At 45.2% G+C, this 18,257-nt stretch overlaps 2 protein-coding genes across 6 annotated transcripts in view; one reads left to right on the plus strand and one right to left on the minus strand.

The window, feature by feature from the left end:
- SLA (Src-like-adaptor) overlaps positions 1 to 16,301 on the plus strand; it is a 66,956-nt gene extending 50,655 nt beyond the window's left edge. For 4 of the 5 annotated variants that reach the window (XM_011938153.1, XM_011938152.1, XM_011938155.1 and 1 more), the window contains 6 exons: positions 2,077 to 2,176; positions 3,000 to 3,086; positions 5,066 to 5,169; positions 7,868 to 7,999; positions 12,891 to 13,023; positions 14,266 to 16,301. In XM_011938153.1, the coding sequence (XP_011793543.1) occupies positions 2,077 to 2,176; positions 3,000 to 3,086; positions 5,066 to 5,169; positions 7,868 to 7,999; positions 12,891 to 13,023; positions 14,266 to 14,479 (770 nt within the window). In that variant the 3' untranslated portion in view covers positions 14,480 to 16,301. The remainder of the gene's footprint in view (positions 1 to 2,076; positions 2,177 to 2,999; positions 3,087 to 5,065; positions 5,170 to 7,867; positions 8,000 to 12,890; positions 13,024 to 14,265) is intronic. The other variant, XM_011938154.1, reaches the window with a different exon arrangement.
- Positions 1 to 18,257, minus strand: part of TG (thyroglobulin) — a 272,792-nt gene that overhangs the window by 84,940 nt on the left and 169,595 nt on the right. The gene's annotated exons all lie outside the window — the stretch shown is intronic.

Here is an 18,257-nt window from a genome sequence, read left to right on the forward strand (position 1 = left end):
CCCTTTCATATGTGGCGGCCATTAGTCCAGAAAGATGGATTTCCATCTTGAAGGTGCTTTTCAACCTCTCATTTTCCAGACTAGGAAACTCAGGCCCAAGAGGAGAAGGAGGCGTTCCACTCAGTGAGTGGCAAAGTCAGCCTCAGCTTCTGGGCAGATTTGCCAGAAGTCAAACAAATCATATGCCTGAGACCCCCTTTTTGGTACAGCACCTTCCTGGGGTCAGTCCCTCATTTTGTACTTGCAATTGTGTATTTTTTTCTCAAAGAGGACTGCCAAATTTGCATAAGCTTTATGCCCCACCGAACGTGAACTTGCCCTTTGTGAGAACTTGGGACTTCTGGCTTCAAACTTAACACAACTGTAATGCTGCCTCTACTTACTGGGGTGAAGTCAAAGCGACACAGGGAAGAATCCCTTTTTTGAATTCAGCAAAGCAGAATGTGAGGGAGCTGCCCCCACAGGCTTGGGGAAGATCTGCAGCAGGACAGGTCAGCGATCTGGCTGGGCCAGCCCTTTTACATCCCGACACAATTGTTTCTCAAAAGCCCTGATCCCTTTCTAAGACTTAGAAAGCCACTAAATAACACTTTTGGTTTCTGTCTCATATCCAGAAACTCTTGCTTTTACATGGCTTATTGTCAGTGACTCAGCTTCCCCAAATCAACAATACATTCGACTGCACTGTTCCACCATGATTACTGGCTTCTAATTCATTTATCAATTGATAAGCATAACCTTCACTCAAAACCTCACTCATCTTTCTCACTGATTCTACTATTTAATCTCTCTTTAGACTTAGTCTGCCCAAGAGGCTTATGACTTAGAGACTGCAAGACATATGAGTGTAAGAGATAGGATCTGGAGGTATGTGGATCCTAGAAAGTGGCTTGTTTGGGCCACAGAGCCCGCAAGCCTGAGTGCTGGGATTTCTCCAGATCTTCTTGGGGTGAGCGAACCAGGGAACAGTTCCTCCCATGACTATTTATGTATCCTGTAGAACGTGAGCTCCATGAGAGCAGCAAGAATGGGCTTGCTTTGCTCACCTATGCTGACTCACAACAGGTGCTCAGTAAGTAGCTGCCGAATGAATGAACAGCTGATGTTACCCAGAATTTTAAGTTCAAAGTCCCAGCCAGCAGGTGGAGTGATGAAAGTCATAGCAAATAATAACTGCATTTGCTGATATGGAAGACATCTTATTATTTCCCCCCAAAATGTATCCAAATATTACCCTGCATCTAATGCATCTGAATTACGTCAAATCACTAAGGATAGAAGCAGATGTATCGCTTAGTGTCAAAAAGCAAAATCACTGTCTCTCCTCTACGGTCAGGAACCAAACAGCCCTCTTTCCTTCTCAAAACTTCATCAGAATTCCTTTCAATACACTATCAGGAAAAGTACTACATTTTTCTTCCGCCACTCCCACCCTCAACAAATGTCCCTATTAAGTAAATGCCCAGCATAGGGCCTTATGTTCTGCAAGAAATAAGTATTTTCTTTAACCTCAGAGTTACTGCCTCATGGTCCTAATGGGTCCTCAGAACTCATTTTTCCTGACACCCCTTCCCTGAAAATGTCATAGATATAACAACTCTGGGTCCCAGAGTGCACACCTGAGGCTTTGGTAATGAGAAGGGGTGTTTTTATAGCAACTTAGGTGAATGTATGTGGCGTAACATACTCTCATCTCCTCTCCTAAGGACCCTGGAATGAGGTATTATTAGTCCCATTTTAAAGACGGAGAGAATGAGGCTAGTAGACTCAGAACAGAGCCTGAAGCCAGCCCCTGTGACTCATCTCACAGCCTCTGGATTCCATTTCTCAGATGGGAACATCAGGGCCAAGGAAGGCTTAAGAATAGGCGTATGTCACTGATCCTCAGGGCTCATACGCACACCCTGCAGGGCCATCTCTGAAGAGAGGACCTTGTTGGAAACTGGTGGTTCAAAACAAGAAAGGTATCTCCTGCTGGAAAATCTCATCTTCATACCCTCCCTCCCAAGGCTACCTTTAAGCTCCTTGTGAATAAAAAGCAACTTGCCCCCTTCCCCCTTGCCTTTGTTTCCCCAGGACTTGAGAGTGACTTCCTTGCCGTGCTGAGTGACTACCCATCTCCTGACATCAGTCCCCCGATATTCCGCCGAGGGGAGAAACTGCGTGTGATTTCTGAGTGAGTCAGCTCTTCAAAACTTGTGCAATCTTCAAAACAGGATAAACTTGGTTTGGGTGAAAAGTATTTGATTTTTAGCTAGAGTGGTGTAGGTCCACATGAGTCCTGGTCCCATTACGAAGTGAGAAATTTGACCCGTACTGCAACCCTCCTCTTTAATGTGGCCAGTGCTCTAGAACCTTCCATAGCTCTCCACTGCCTGGTAGATCAAATTTAAATTCCTTAACTTGACTTTTGAGAACCTTTATGATCCAACCTCTTCTCATATTCTTCTCATCTCCCACCACATGTGCAGTGTTGATGCTATGTAGGAATGAAGACTGGGAAGGTAGCCCTGGGGTCTGGAAATCCTTAGTATGAGAAATATAAAAGATTTGCCTTCTCTCCTCTTACCTCTGCAGTCTGATTCAATATGGGCTATAGAACATGACAGGAGTTCTGAGCCCCTTTTATTTAGATCTTCATTGATGCAGATAATTGAAACTATATTTGGTTATACTGCAGAGTATAAATCAATATAGTAAAGATTTATTTTAAAAAATCCTCCAACAGTTGGGAACATTAACTGCTAAACCCTGAAAAGCAGCTATTTCGAGCACACGGGAGGGTTTCCCAGTTGGCTTGCAATGGAGGGCTATCCACTGGACACATATACTTTAAAAAGTAGATTTTCAGATGACAGAATTTGGGTTAACGTGGCCAGTGACAGATCTTAAAAGAGGAATGCTCCAACCTGTCCTGGGTTAAATCTGATTACTCTGTTCATTCATCCTTTGGTTTTGCTATTTACCTATCTCTGTGTTCTCTGCTCTTGTACTCACAGTGAAGGGGGCTGGTGGAAAGCGATTTCTCTTAGCACTGGTCGAGAGAGTTACATCCCTGGAATATGTGTGGCCAGAGTTTACCATGGGTGAGTACATTTCTCAAATGGCATCAGTTAAGCATGATGCTTATGCTGCTGACTCATAAGGTGGAACAAAGTTTCCAGCATTCATAGTGGAAAGGAAGGCACTGGGTCAAGAAGAGATATTCCTGCTCCCAACCCACTCAATAAGGAAAGGAGCAACCTTGAGCTAATTTATCTCTTCTGCTCTCTGGGACTCAACTTCTCCCTCAGTAAAATGAAGGAAGTTGGACCTTTCAGCTCTAACATGGTCTTCCTGGCACAGAGTGGTAAACAGCTGGGAAATGTTATCAGAGGGCACAGCACAGTGCAGAGACTAGAAGTCAGTGTGTCTAGGTTCAAATCCTGCCTCTGTCACTTACTGGCTGTGTGCCAGTGAACAAGCTTTTTATGCATCAGTTCCCTTTCTTCACCTGTCAAGTAGGGATCATAGCATAGCACGACAGGGATAATAATATATGACAATATTATCAAAATGTAGGGTTGTTAGGAGAATAAGATATAATGATACATGTATAGTTCTTGGAGCAATGCCAAGCATTACAGTAAGCACTCGATAAATATTAGCTATATTCTAATCAAATACCTATCCAGAAACACACAGAATCCTTACTGCCAAAAATGCTTATGTGCCTTCCTTGAAAAATGGGTAAGATGAACAAGATAAATCTTAGAAAACTAGGCTCAACCGATGAGAAAATAAGCACCCTGCTTTCTCCTGTAGTCGTGCCTGTAAGGCCGCTGCAGCCTCCTGGGTAGCTTTGGAGTCCTGCACACCTGGGCACAAATCTTGGCTTCCCTCCTTCCATGTGAGGGTCTTGGAAAAGTCGCTTCACCTCCTGGAGTTACGTTATCCTCATCTGTCAAGTTACTGAGGCCAGAAGTTGGCAAAGAAATGCACAGCATATTAGAAATGGAAAAGAAAGGAGGCATCCATTGATAAGCACTAAGTTACTTCTTCATGTCCAGAGGAGGACTCTACGTGCCACATGCTTATCTTGCAAAACAGAGATAACCACCTGAATCCTTTGAAGACTGGAATTCTGCGAGTTTAATTTTAGTATTCATGATCTTAAAACTGTGAATACCAGATGCCATTTCCATGCTTAGGATGATGAAGGTGAACAAAAGTGGAACAGGAGCTGCCATGTGAGTCACGTTCTGAAAGAGATGGGAATCACATGACTCTTCTACATCAACTGCTTGCCCTGGAGCTATTCATTCATTAGCAAGCACGCATCAGTGCCTTCATGCTGAAGGTGTGGGGCTGCAGCTGGTGGGAGCTGGGGGTGGTGAAGAACCAGGAGGAGTTACATAATTATGACCCTATGAGGCTACCAATCTAACAGAGGTGATCACATCCCTTAACATATCGAATAGGAAGAGCAGGGCTGGGCACGGTGGCTCACGCCTATAATCCCAGCACTTTAGAAGTCTGAGGCGGGTAGATGGCTTGAGGTCAAGAGTTCAAGACCAGCCTAGCCAACATGTTGAATCCCCATTTCTACTAAAAATACAAAAAGTAGCCGGATGTGGTGGTGCATGCCTATAATCCCAGCTACTTGGGAGGCTGAGGCAGGAGAATCACTTGAACCTGGAAGGTCGAGGATGCAGTGAGCCAATATCATGCCACTGTTCTCTAGCCTGGGTGACAGAGCAGGACTCCATTAAACACACACACACACACACATACACACAAATAAAAGGAAGAGCAGCAGTGAAGTATGGTGGTTATGGAATTGGATGTCCCAGAAAAATGCACTCTAATTTTAACTCTATCAACTGCTGACATGGTATCTTGAGCAAATTACTTAATCACTGGAACCCTTAGGATTCTTGTCTGTGAAAGAGAGATGATGCTACCTGTCTTAGTGGGTGGAGATGAGGATTAGGTTTCAAGTGCTTAGCATGGTGGGAGGCCCATTCCCGCCTTTCCTGGGGGAGGGCTTCTTCCAGATCCTAATGGCTGTCTTCCTCCTTTCCAGCTGGCTGTTTGAGGGTCTGGGCAGAGACAAGGCCGAGGAGCTACTGCAGCTGCCAGACACAAAGGTCGGCTCCTTCATGATCAGGGAGAGTGAGACCAAGAAAGGTGAGTGGCCCCCAACTCATCTTTCCCCATCTGGGGCAGACAAGCATGTTTTGTTCCCGGCTGACTCATTACACGGCTTCACTTTCCTTCCTCCTACGTCCATGCAAATCGATCCGATGTAGTTAAGTTCCCTGCAGCCCACACGCTGCTGGGGAGGCCAGTGGAGAAGCAAGGAGACTAGAGACAGGCAGTGGGGAGCCGGCTGGGCACGGCCACGGGCCTGGCCAACATCAGGCCTGATGACTCCTGCTGGAAATTTTTCCAGCAACTGAGAACAAAACCAAACGCAGTGTGTAGGCAGCATGCTGGGCAGACAGAACATAGCCTTCGGTACAAGCCTGGGCTGTGCTGTCAAGCTCTGTGACTGATTTGTCTGAGCTCAGTGTTCTCATCTGTGAACTGGAGAGAACACCCCTCCCTTGTAAGGTTGTGGTGAAATTCAAATGTAATAATGTTTGTGTTGCTCTTGCTGCACAGAGAGTCCCGATGTCAGTTTCTTCTGTGCTCTGTAACTAAGTCAGACAGCTCAGAGAATCAGACGTGTTCTCTCACACAGTCACCATCCTCTCTAGCATTACAATTTCCTTGCATCATATGCATTAAGTACCTCAGTAAAAACATAAACAGAGTGAGCTCTTTGTCACGATTCAAAGCAAGGGTCCCAAGTTCCAATTTTAGCCTTACAAATTACTAAGTTACCACTTCTCTCTCTCTAAGCCTCGGCCCCCGATCTAGACCATGAGATTTACAGTAGGAGAGTACCGTGTTTATTCCCAAATACTTCACAGCTAGGATTTTCCCAGACTAAATAATAATAATAGCTTTTTTAAAATTCAGAAGGTATCTTCAAGTTCTTGGCTTGCTTCTTGTACATTTGGTATCAAATAAGAGAAAACACACTGAGAGTACTTTCCATGTACCTAATAAGTGCCAAAGCCACCTGGTGCTGGAGCCCTTCACCAAAATGGGCATCAGCCTTGCTTTCAGAAAGCAGGGACCACATATACATGATTAAAAAAAATCCAAGATCAACTTTTCTCTAAAAAACCCAAACATGCTGGGGGACAGAAAGATCAACACAAAAGCAAAACATCCTGTGCCTGTCCTAGAGGTCCCCGGAGGCAGGATGGCCCGACTCAGAAAGAAACTTCTAAACTGGCCTGGCCAAACGGAGGAAGAACCCAGGGTGGGTACCTCAGCTCCTCTAAAAATAAAGATGTCATCAGGCAGATGTGCCATCATGCTGGAGCTGGGTGGGTGTGGCAGGCCCACCTTGGGTATGCAAAGCTCTGACAATGTTTTACTTGCTACCCTCGGTCTGCTTACCACAGTCCCAGTTCCGCTGACCTTACGGGAAGGCTCACGCTGGGTTGACCCATGGCAGGCCTGGAGCACTGTGGGGGATGTGCTGAGGATCAGGTTCACACCCCGGGGTGGCCTTCCCAAGCCCCATGCCTCTGGCCATATCTCATAGGCGCTCTAGGCCTCTGTTTTCCCATCTTTAAAATAATTGGGGGCAATACCTCCTATGATCTTTCTGAGAATTAACAGAGATTTCTTGGCCATTGCTTAGCCCTTGCCAGCAGAGATAGCAAAGAATCAATCAGCTCCCTTTCTCCTCTGTCTCTTGGGTGTTTTCTTCTCCTGGAACCCCAGAAGATAGAGCAAGAGAGGACCCTGAAACATGGCCTACATCCAGTTCTCTCATTTTGCACTTGGGGAAATCGAGGCACATGCCCACGGTTCTACTCTTACCAACCCATAGCAGGCCATTGCTCTAACGAGGCTCAAAGAGCAATAACTCGCCTTTCACGTGGTTCTTATGGATACCCAGAAAGATGACTCAACTGCTCCAAATTTCGGAGAAGACTAAGCATAAGTCAGAGAGAGTACAGACAAAGAAAGAGGGGGCATAACTGCAAGGACCTGTTCAAATGTGTGCTGTGGCAGCACTGGTGGGACAGGGGCTGGAAAACAGTAGGGATGACATCTTGGAGTGTACTTGGGAAGGAGTCAGAAACCACCACGGACCCTGGAGCTCCAGGTTGCAACCACATTACAATCATTTGGTTTGGCCTTAGGATATGGAAGCACCTCAATGTGTTTGCCTCAAAAAGCAAAGAGGACGAGGCCGGGCACAGTAGCTCAGGCCTGTAATCCCAGCACTCTGGGAGGCTGAGGTGGGTGGATCACTTGAGTCCAGTTCAAGACCAGCCTGGGCAATGTAGCAAAACCCCATCTCTACAAAAAATACAAAAATTAGCCAGGCATGGTGGCGCATGCCTGTAGTCCCAGCTACTCCAGACACTGAGGTGGGAGGATCCCCTGAGCCCAGGAGATGGAGGTTGCAGTGAGCTGAGATCGCGCCACTACACTCCAGTCTGGGTGACAGAGCAAGACCTAGACTCAAAAAAAAAAAAAAAAAAGCCAAGAGGATGAAACCTGTGTTCCTAAAAACCTGTAAGGACCATATGATGAACACATCTGCTTTGACACAATAATACACTCCTGCAGTCTCTAACAGGAAGCAACACCTAAACAGAGAAGGGTCTAGTGGAGGGAAGGGCTGTGTCCTAGCATCACTGTTGTATCCCAAGGGTGGGCAGGTATCCCTGCCTCAGTGGTGGTGGGCTGGTTAACTGGGTGCCTTGGGGTGAGGACAGGTGGAACCCACTGACTTTTTCTCCACCTCCTGCAGGGTTTTACTCACTGTCGGTGAGACACAGGCAAGTAAAGCATTACCGCATTTTCCGCCTGCCCAACAACTGGTACTACATTTCCCCGAGGCTCACCTTCCAGTGCCTGGAGGACCTGGTGAACCACTATTCTGGTAAGAGACATTCAGTCTGGAGCGACTGTGATGGTGGAACCCCTCTTAGCTAATTGCTCTGCAGCGCTATCTGTCTAGAATGCAGAGGGGTCACCAATAAATGCAGTGATTTACTCTTGCTTTCTGCCCATGCTGCCTTCATGATATGCTCTCTTGTTAATTCAGACTGTAAATTTCAGACTGAAACAGATTGCTTGCATATGCTGCCTTAATAAGCAAAATGCAGCTAATCTCAAATTTGCCCTCTCTTGACCTGTGCATTAAACAAGTTAGGGTGTGCCTAGATTCACAACTGCAACCAGCTTGCACATCCTTAAGAGGGCCATACATATTCAAGCCTCTGGGGCTCTGCTCTAGAGTATCATTCATTCTCCCTTTTCTGCTTGTCAAAATCCTCATTGGCCTTCAAGGCCAACACGAATCGCCTCTGCGATGAAGCTGTAGGAGTTAGCAGTGGCTGCCTGTCTTCACTGTGCTCAGAGCATGCCAAGGGTTTCTTTCCCAGCATTCCGATCATGCTCCTGCGTGGCCTGGTTAATTGTGTGCTGGGCTGTGTTCCTCAACAGGTTCCTAAAGACTAGGAATTACATTTAACTCATTTTTGTGCCCATCACAGACCCAGGAGAGAGGTCTGAATTCTCCTAGGCTGATAAGACGGGGAGCCTCCACTGAGATAAAGGAAGCATCATGTGGTGTTGGTGGCTGAAAGAGTGTAGGATACTGCCAGAGAGAGAAAGTTGAGTTACACTGTGAAAGGCCCAAACATCAGCTCAGGAGTCGGAACTTTACCCTACAGAAAAGGGAGAAATTGTGAACAGTTGGCTAAATGCTAAATTTCCTAAAAGCAGCTCTGGAAGCTCTGTTTCTATCCCAGATCCACTCAGTGTTAGCTGGGCAGCCTGAGGCTGGCTGTTTGTGTCTCACTTTCTTCATCTGTGCCAGGCAGACACGAATAGTTTCCTCTCCCAAGGACACCATGAAGGTCCACAGAGTCAGTTCATGGAAAGTGGGGAGGGTGCCTGGCCCATAACCATGAGCTCCCATTAAATACCAGCCACTTTTACCCAGTGGAACATCAGCGTCCTCCCCACTTACTCGCATATTGCATGGAGGAAAGGAAGAAGTTGCTTTTGCTTTGACAGCATCTTCTCCCTTCTGGGTTCAGGATGCTTGACCTCACATGCTTGGGGCAACTTTGTTGGCATTCTCTTGTATATGTGGTCTTGAACTGAGCAAGCAAAGTGCATTTCAAGTAGAAATAGGTCCACAGGACTTTGGTTATCACAGCTGGCCCATGAGAAGCAGCAGGGCATGAAGCAGAAATGGCTGCTCAGGAGAGGGAGGTCCAAGCTCAGATCTGTACCTTGTGAGGCCTTGGGCAAAGTCAGCATGGGGACCTCAGAACCTGGGGTCCCCATTTATGGGAGGTGAGTGAATACAGGCTCCCAGCAGATGACTGAATAAATATTAAACACGATCGTTCATGTAGCGTGTTCAGCATAGTCTACCACAGAGCAGATGCAAAACAAATAACACATATTACTTGTGATATCTGAAAACTGAGCAGCCAGGTAAAACCGAAAGAGGAAGGGAGTCCTGGAAACAGCCAACTTATATTGGTTGTAAGAAAAGGTTGGTTGTGGTATTTGACTTTTAATAACAACCATCGGAGGGGGTGTGGAGACCATAAGTTTTGCATAGACAAAAGCAAACATGAGAAGGATGCTGTCCTAGCAAAGCTTCTAGGGACCGTGAGGCCATGAGGCTACCAGGCTACCCAAATCTACCTGCCGCTGCTTGACCGTGGGGACTATCTCACCCCAGTGCAGCACTGGCGCCTTCCCGTGGTATGTTCCTGGTCATCGAACCACTCAGTGGATTACAGTCATCTGTTCACCTCTGTGAATAACTGAAAAGGTGTAAAAACCTGAAGTGCTTCCTATGCCCCATTGAGAATCTCCAAGTGGAAGCCACACGGCCACTTTTATCTCCACTGGATTCATTCTAAAGACATGGGCTGGGCACGGTGGCTCACGCCTGTAATTCCAGCACTTTGGGAGGCTGAGGTGGGCAGATCGCCCAAGGTCAGGAGTTTGAGGCTAGTCTGACCAACATGGTGAAATCCCGTCTCTACTAAAAATACAAAAATTAGCCAGGTGTGGTGGCAGGCACCTGTAATCCCAACTATTCGGAAGGCTGAGGCAGGAAAATCGCTTGAACCTGGGAGGCAGAGGCTACAGTGAGCCGAGATTGCACCACTGCACTCTAGCCTGGGCAACAGAGCAAGACTCTGTCTCACAAAAAAAAAAAAAAAAAAAAAGACACAGAATGAGAGGAATTGTGCACCAGGGGTTTGAATAGACATCTAACAACAGGTTGCTTATAATTTTTATCATATGCCTTTAGGCAAATTACTTGGCATCTTAGAGGCTCAGTTTTTTCATTTGCAACATGGGGATTAAAATGCAATAATCTTCACAGGATTGCTGCTAGTCCAATTGAAAAAAAAAAAAAGATACATGTGAAAAATGTGGCACCTAAAGTACACCATGCATGGTGGTTACTGGGAGAACAGAGTGTGTGGGGCATAAATGAATTCTAAAATATGGCTGGGAAAATCAAGGGCTGGGGACCTTAAGGGTCTAGGAACCCTTGAATATAGAGGTGTTAGACCCTAAAGGTGCAGAGGAATGTGCATTGTGATGAACCATGTAGACGTGGGTGAAATAGACCAGCATGTCTGAACCCAAGGGACAGCTGGAGGATGTCTTTCTTCTCTATTTAAGAGGCAATGAGTTGCTTTTAGAATGAGTCAATAAGATTGATTTTGGTCACATTTCTATGGCCCTGAGTAAGTTACTTCACCTTGGGATGCTCAGTTTTTCCCTCCCCAAAATGGGTATAAAAACACTGATGGCCGGGCGTGGTGGCTCACGCCTGTAATCTCAGCATTTTGGGAGGCCGAGGTGGGTGGATCACGAGGTCAGGAGATTGAAACCATCCTGGCCGATGTGGTGAAACTCCGTCTCTACTAAAAATACAAAAAGTTAGCCAGGCGTGGTGGCATGTGCCTGTAATCCCAGCTACTTGGGAGGCTGAGGCAGGAGAATTGCTTGAATATGGGAGGCAGAGGTTGCAATGAGCCAAGATTGCACCATTGCACTCCAGCCTGGCGACAGAGCAAGACTCCGTCTGTTAAAAAAATAAATAAAATAAAATAAAATAAAATAAAAAACAATACTGACCACACAAGTTGATCAAGGCCTCAATGAGATCCAGGGGCCGAGGCTAGCTCAGTGCTGGGTTCATGTTATGTGCTTATGAGTGGTGGTTCTTTTGCTCTTTGTCAACATGTATTTTTCACGCTGAGTATTAACCTGTCTAAGGAAGGACACTCACGGAGTGTCCCCTGCCGGTGCTGCACACTGCAGCTGATCTCTCCAGCCTCTGCATCTGACTTCATCTTCCTCGCCTCATAACCTGGGAGGTCGTTTCCATTTCCAACCCATGACAGGTCATTATTTTAGATTCCCATCCAATTAAATCTCCCTCTAAATTCATGGTCTCACCTCCCATTTCTCCAAGGGCACCTGTGTGGGTGGACATTGGAGTTCACAGTTGAAGTCAGATTGAAAACCATGAAACAAGGTCTTCCTGGCTTGCCCGCCCTGTGACACGCTGAGTGTGCTTCTTCCGCTACAAATTCCTTTCGTTCTTTGGCAAGGATGCCCCAGAGAGCACTCCATAAATCAGATGGGAAGTGGGGCCTGTCAGAGGGGTGATGTGCTTTCTAAAACCTGGTGGTGGATTGGCTCTGAGGCCAGGGGTGGCTTAGACCTGCTGGAGGCCCGTGGCACCTCACCCCCTTGGCCACATCTTCTCCCCCCGGGGCACAGGAGAAGCACTGGGGTTTTCAGCCTGAACAAGACTACACAGAATTTCCTCTATCTCTAAGATGGCTGAGTACAGCAGAATCAAGTCTTTCTCATGATAACATGGGCTAGGGAGAAGCCTTCCAAGAGAAAGAAGCTACACTGTAATGTACCTGGAAAGACGGGGGACCCTGAGAGTCAGACGTTTTACACAGAGATTTTCATGCAAGGGAAAAAAGAAACAGGTTTATTTAATTTTTATTCTTTCTGTGCGTGAGCCTCTAGAGTGAAAGATTATTTTCATTCTTTCTTTGTCTGCATTCTGTCTTTGCCTTCTTTATCTTTGTTTTCTCTTCCCTCCCTTCCTGTGTCTTCTACTTTTTGTGCTATTTTCACCTCCTCCTCTTCCTCCTTCTCCCTCTCACCTTTGCTTTTCCTCCTCGCCCTCTTTCATTCCTCCTCTGCTCCCTCCCTCCTTTCCTTCCTTCTTTCATTGTTTATCTTCCCTCCTAGAGATAAATTTAGTCCACCTGTGCCATTCTAAATGCACAATTGTGGGGATCAGTGTTGTACTCAGCCCCATTCTCACACCCTGTGAGGTCAATGGATTGGGCCTTCATAGGAAACCCTGGAAGGCTGCAGCCTCTGCAGGCACTCACTTGTTCCCTCATTTCTTTCATTCTGCAGTTGAGGAAAGGAAAGCTCAGAGAAGTTCTTGGTAATTTACTATGGGGTAAAGCTAAAATTCAAACTCAAGCTTGGTTGATACTGGATCTTAAACCTCTCCCTCTGCCCGTGCCTGGCTAAGTGCAGAGTATACCAGGGCATGCTTACATTTCTCAAACAGTTGGGCACATGGCTTTCAGCACTGCCACTACCTACCATGCCCCTTTGAAATCTCAGGTCCAGTTCCCCATGGCAACAGCCAGGGAGCTGCACTGGTAGGTGTCTCAGGCCCAAACCCCACCCTGGCTGAGGCATATCCAGGGTCCCTGACTGGCTGTCTGCTTCCTCCTCAGAGGTGGCTGATGGCCTGTGCTGTGTGCTCACCACACCCTGCCTGACACAAAGCACGGCTGCCCCAGCAGTGAGGGCCTCCAACTCACCTGTCACCTTGCGTCAGAAGACCGTGGACTGGAGGAGAATGTCCAGGTGAGTATAGTGTGTTTGTGTGTGTGCATGCAAGTGCTCCGTGAACATGTGAGCACAAAACAGTATGTGTGCCTAGTACATGAAAACCATGGCCAGGGTCAGCCAGCCCTGCTGAAACTAGGGGGTGAGCACCCCACACAAGTGTAGACCAAAGGAATCCCTGGGTGCAGGGGCAGCCTCAGGCCTCACGATGTGTGTGGCAGCTCCCCGTGTTTCTGCAAACATTTACTGAGTCCTTATTCTATGCTAGCAGTATACATTCTAGCTGAAATATACCACTTTTCTTTTTCTGATTGTTAGGATACTAGAAACTAACACATCCTGTGTAAATTTAATATTATTTAAAATCCACTCACAAAGCTTAAACACATCAGCAGAATCCTATAGTGACTTCTTTGTCTTTTCTAAGATAAAAAAAAATTTCGTGGATTTGTTCTGTTTATTCCATTGTCAGCCTGGGAATTTTAAAGGATATCTGTAGTTTGGGATTTGTGGGTTATCTTAATAATTCAGTATCAATCCAGACATCTCACTGGCAAATTGAAGAAAATCAGAGATCAAAAGTATGTGACACATGAAGAAAACTACTCTTTCTTGTAAATAACAAAAATTAATTTTTACTAAAACTTACAGTTGGAAGTGTCAGCCATCCAAGAAAAGAGTGGTTCAGATGGGTTAAGTGATTTGTACAAGATCATATAGCCCACAAATGTAAGAACCAGAATTAAAATAATGGGTTAGAATAATTGCAGTTAGAGTAGTTAGAATAATAGGTAAGGGTAATAATTAGAATAAGTTAGGGCCAGGTATGGTGGCTCATGCCTGTAACCCCAGCACTTTCGGAAGCCAAAGTGGGCAGATCATCTGAAGTCAGGAGTTTGAGACCAGCCTGGCCAACATGGTGAAACCCTGTCTCTACCCAAAATACAAAATATTAGCTGGGTGTGGTGGTGGATGCCTGTAATCCCAGCTACTCAGGAGGCTGAGGTGGGAGAAACACTTGAGGCAGGGAGGCGGAGGTTGCAGTGAGCAGAGATTGCACCACTGCATTCCAGCCTGGGCAACAGAGCGAGACTCCACCTTAAAATAAATAAATAAAAATTATAATAAGTTAGAGAAATAGTCACCAGGATTTTTGTTTTTCTTTTCCTGCTGTTCTCATTTTCTTGCCCTTTATTCCCTCCTCTCTCTCTATGACTCTCTTTTTTCCCTTTCTCTGCCCCCTTTTCTTCTGACCAACAGACTGCATGAGAACCCTGAGGGAACAGAGAACCCACTTGGGGTAGATGAATCCCTTTTCAGCTATGGCCTTCGAGAAAGCATAGCTTCTTACCTGTCCCTGACCAGTGAGGACAACACTTCCTTTGATCGAAAGAAGAAAAGCGTCTCCCTAATGTATGGTGGCAGCAAGAGAAAGAGCTCATTCTTCTCATCACCACCTTACTTTGAGGACTAGCCAAGAACAGACACAATGGTTCATGCCCAAAAGGAATAGAAGTTCCAACTATTGTCTGGGATCTTGCAGAAAACAAGGTTCCCTGATCCCCGGGAACCTCACATATTTTAAAAGCCAAGAGAAGCCACATGGAGACTCAAATTCACATCTTCTCTATCCACATCGTGACCAAAGGAACCCCTCCCTGGTGTCTGATCAGGGCTGTGACATCACGAAACATTGGATCATGACATGTCAGGCAATGCTTGGAAGAGCCCAGCATGTATGTATGCACACGTTGTGTGTGTGGGAAGGACAAAGCCACTCGCACAAGAAAGTGCACCAGGACTGTTCTCCAAGGAACGGCACCTGTCCAGATAGTACTCTGAGGTCATTGGAGAGCACTTCTCTATGGGCAAGCCTGAGAGGGAGAGGAAACAAAAGCTGTGACCTGGCAGAAGGTCTGGGTTTGCAGATGGGTGCCCTGAATGGAACTACTTTACCCAATCCATAGGGACCTCTGGTATGATTTCCTCTCTTTTTAAAGGAACTTCGTGACACTAAACATTAGCCCAAAGGACTTCTTAGCCTTCAATTGGGAGATACCTTTGGCCTGCTCCTGCACCAAAACCATGTGGGTGGAAGTCAGATGGCCCCCCTGATTCTGCAGAGGGCCAGAAGAATGAGAGGAGGGCTGCTGGCAGGGAAATCAAGGGGACGAGCCTAGAACTGCACCAGCTTCCCTGATGTCTGCAGTCATGGCTTTGCAGCACAGACAGAGCTTCTCTGAGATGCTGGGGTTCTTGTCTGTATGAATGCATCAACTATTCATTTATTGCCTGAATAGGCATTGCATTAAGTTCTGTGTAAAGTGTCAGGCAAGCCAAAAAAAACCAGAAAACAACAACAAAAAAGATGCTTAAGTCCCAACCCCCAACAGAGGTGTTCACAGTGTAGACAGGGAAAAAAATGTATAAACAAACGTGTAAAAAGAGAAATCAGCTCATGGCTTAGGATGGAATTGGAGACAGGTGAGAGACACTCAGGAGCTCATTCTCCAGCTGCTCTTCAGAGTGGAAGGGCTGGCTGGATCGGATAGGTAAGAATAGTTGGATTTTTTTTTTTTTTTTTTAAAGAAATGGACGCAGTCTAAAGAATTAACTCACCCAGTACTTTATTCTAAGAAGGATCTGGCATCCATATGAGGAAAAATGCTGAACTCCAGGAAAGATGGGGAGTTCAAGTGGATTAATGATGTCACACATAATTTTAAGAGACAAGGGAGAAAACACAATGTATAGCCAGAGAAGGAGAAGCTGCCATCCAAATCCTGCTAGGAAAAGAGTGGGCTGCAGATGAATCTATGACTCATGTTTCTCGGTTTCAAAGGGATCCTGGGGAAGGAGGGGAACATGCTTGCAGTATCTCTCCCTGTCTGTCTGCTCACATAAGCATTCCGTCCATCTGAGCTCATCGTGCTAGTGGTATGTGTATGTGCAGTTACACGATTTTCTGTATCATAGATTCCAGTGTGTTTATACAAGGAGACATCTGTGGTTTCCCCAACAATTCCAAACGGCTATTTCAAAGGAACCAGCCAACGTATGAGAAATGAATGTAACACTGTGGATATTGACTTCCCACATAAGGCAGGGTGACCCCCTGAACTCCAGATGTCTGCACAGCATCTTATGTTCTTATGTATTGTTTTCTGTGGTGAAGAATGTGATTGGAATGTTTGGGGAGCACCCAGAGGGATTTCTAAGTGGGAAGCATTACACTTTGCTAAATCATGTATTTATTCCTGATTAAAATAAACCTAATACATATTTAACCTTTAGCACGTAGGGAGAGTTTCTGGGTTGAGGGGGATGGGTGGTTCATTCAGAAGCTCTGAGGGTTTCAAATACTCAAATAAATGTACAACTAGAGAGAGAGGAGCAAGGATTACCCAGAGAAACCCGGTGCCAGTTAGTAGCTCAGCATCTTCTTTAGGTGTGGCCCTAAGAAAAACCACAGCGTATGACTCTGGGGGGTGTCTCATGAAACTTGAAGATGGGTCTAAGGGATTGAAGGAAAGACCAAATTCTGAACGATTGTTACAAAAACGTCTCGCCCAGATTTTCTGCACATTACTTGTGATAGCTGCGCTATTCATTCTTCCAAGAATTTCTTTCTGTGGATATTTCTGGACACCTACTAAATAGACACTGCTCAGGGACTGGGGCTGTAGCAATGAAAACCAGATGAGGTCTCTGATATCATGGAGTTTGACATCATAAATAAACAAGATGCTTGGTAATGATGGTGAGGGCAGGCTCTAAGCAGTCACCTGGCAGGCAGGGCATCCTTCAGGTCCAGGCTTAGGAAAGGCCTCCAAGCGGAGGCAATGTTTGGGCTGAGGCCTGAAAGGTGAGCAGCAAACAGCTGTAAAGATCTAGGAAGTGTATGGAGTCAGCAGGAATAATGGGGCAATTCCTGCAGGCAGGAGGAGCAAGACTGCATGCTGAAGGAGCTAAAAGAAGGCAGGGTGGCCACACTGAGGGAACTAGGGAAGCATGGAATGTGAGTAGGAGGTATCAGGAAGGTCCTGCAGTGCCCTAGAGGGTAGAGGGTGGCATAGGGTCAGTTCTAGGAGACACGAGGAGCCACTGAAGGGATACAAGTAGGGATAAGATCATTTCACTGACATGTTTGAAAGATCATGCTGTGTGAAGGACACATTTTTAAAATTCCAGCATTGTCTATTGACACACAAAGTTTGAAACTAAATGGGCAAAAAATTTTAATGCAAAAATTTTTAATGCAAAAATGAATGAAAGGAAAACCTGTGGTCCCATTTTTGAGACAAAATGGGACTTAAGGTGAAAATAAATTACATAATAGCAAATAGAGATGTGCAAAAGGAACAATATATTAAGAAGAAAAAATGATTTCAATGTATGTTAATGGGATGATATAGTTTCAGAATATATTAAGCAACTGCAACAGGGACAAATAGATAAATCCATAATTTTACTTGGAGATTTTAACATACAAATCTCAGAAACTAATTCAGTAAGCAAAGATAAGTAAATACATAAATAGGTAGATAGATTTTGATAACACTATATAACTTTTCTGCCAACAAATGGATAATGTATTAGGTCACAGAGAAAGTACTAATAAATTTCAGAGTCAGCATCTTCCAACTCATGCTCTACAATAATAAAGTAATAAAATTGGAAATCAAATTCCAAAGTGATGAATAAAAATTTAAAAATTCTAGGGATCTAAAGTCTAAAAAAAATCCTTAGGTTAAGAAGAAAATAATGCAACAAATAAAATATTATAAATAAATGACAGATTGCTACTTTTCAAAATTTCATGGCTGTAGCTGATAAAATAGAAGGTAAATTATTGCTTGAAATAAATTGATCAGGAAACAAAGAATGAAAGTAATGAGTTTAACTTTCAACTTAAGAAGCTAAAGGAACAATAGATAGCCAAAGAAATGAGAAGAAGGTAGAAGATAATATAATACATCAGTGAAATAGAGTTCTGAAAACACAGCCATAGAGCAGATTTTAAAAAGCAAAACATTGTTTAAGTAGACTAATGTGATAAAAATATGAACAAGCATGATCAAGAAAGGTGATGAAGAACAAAAGCAAATCAAATGCAGTTCTGCTTGTAACCATACCTGAAGAGGGATTGTGCCCCTTGCCAGCAAAGCCCTAAGATGGCAGGTGTGGTCCTCCTTCCTCTCCATCCCTTCCCTACTATCTGGAACCCCTGGCAGCCTAAACTCAACCATGCA

Source organism: Colobus angolensis, unplaced genomic scaffold (assembly GCF_000951035.1).
Source record: "Colobus angolensis palliatus isolate OR3802 unplaced genomic scaffold, Cang.pa_1.0 Scaffold17, whole genome shotgun sequence".
Lineage (NCBI taxonomy): Eukaryota > Metazoa > Chordata > Mammalia > Primates > Cercopithecidae > Colobus > Colobus angolensis.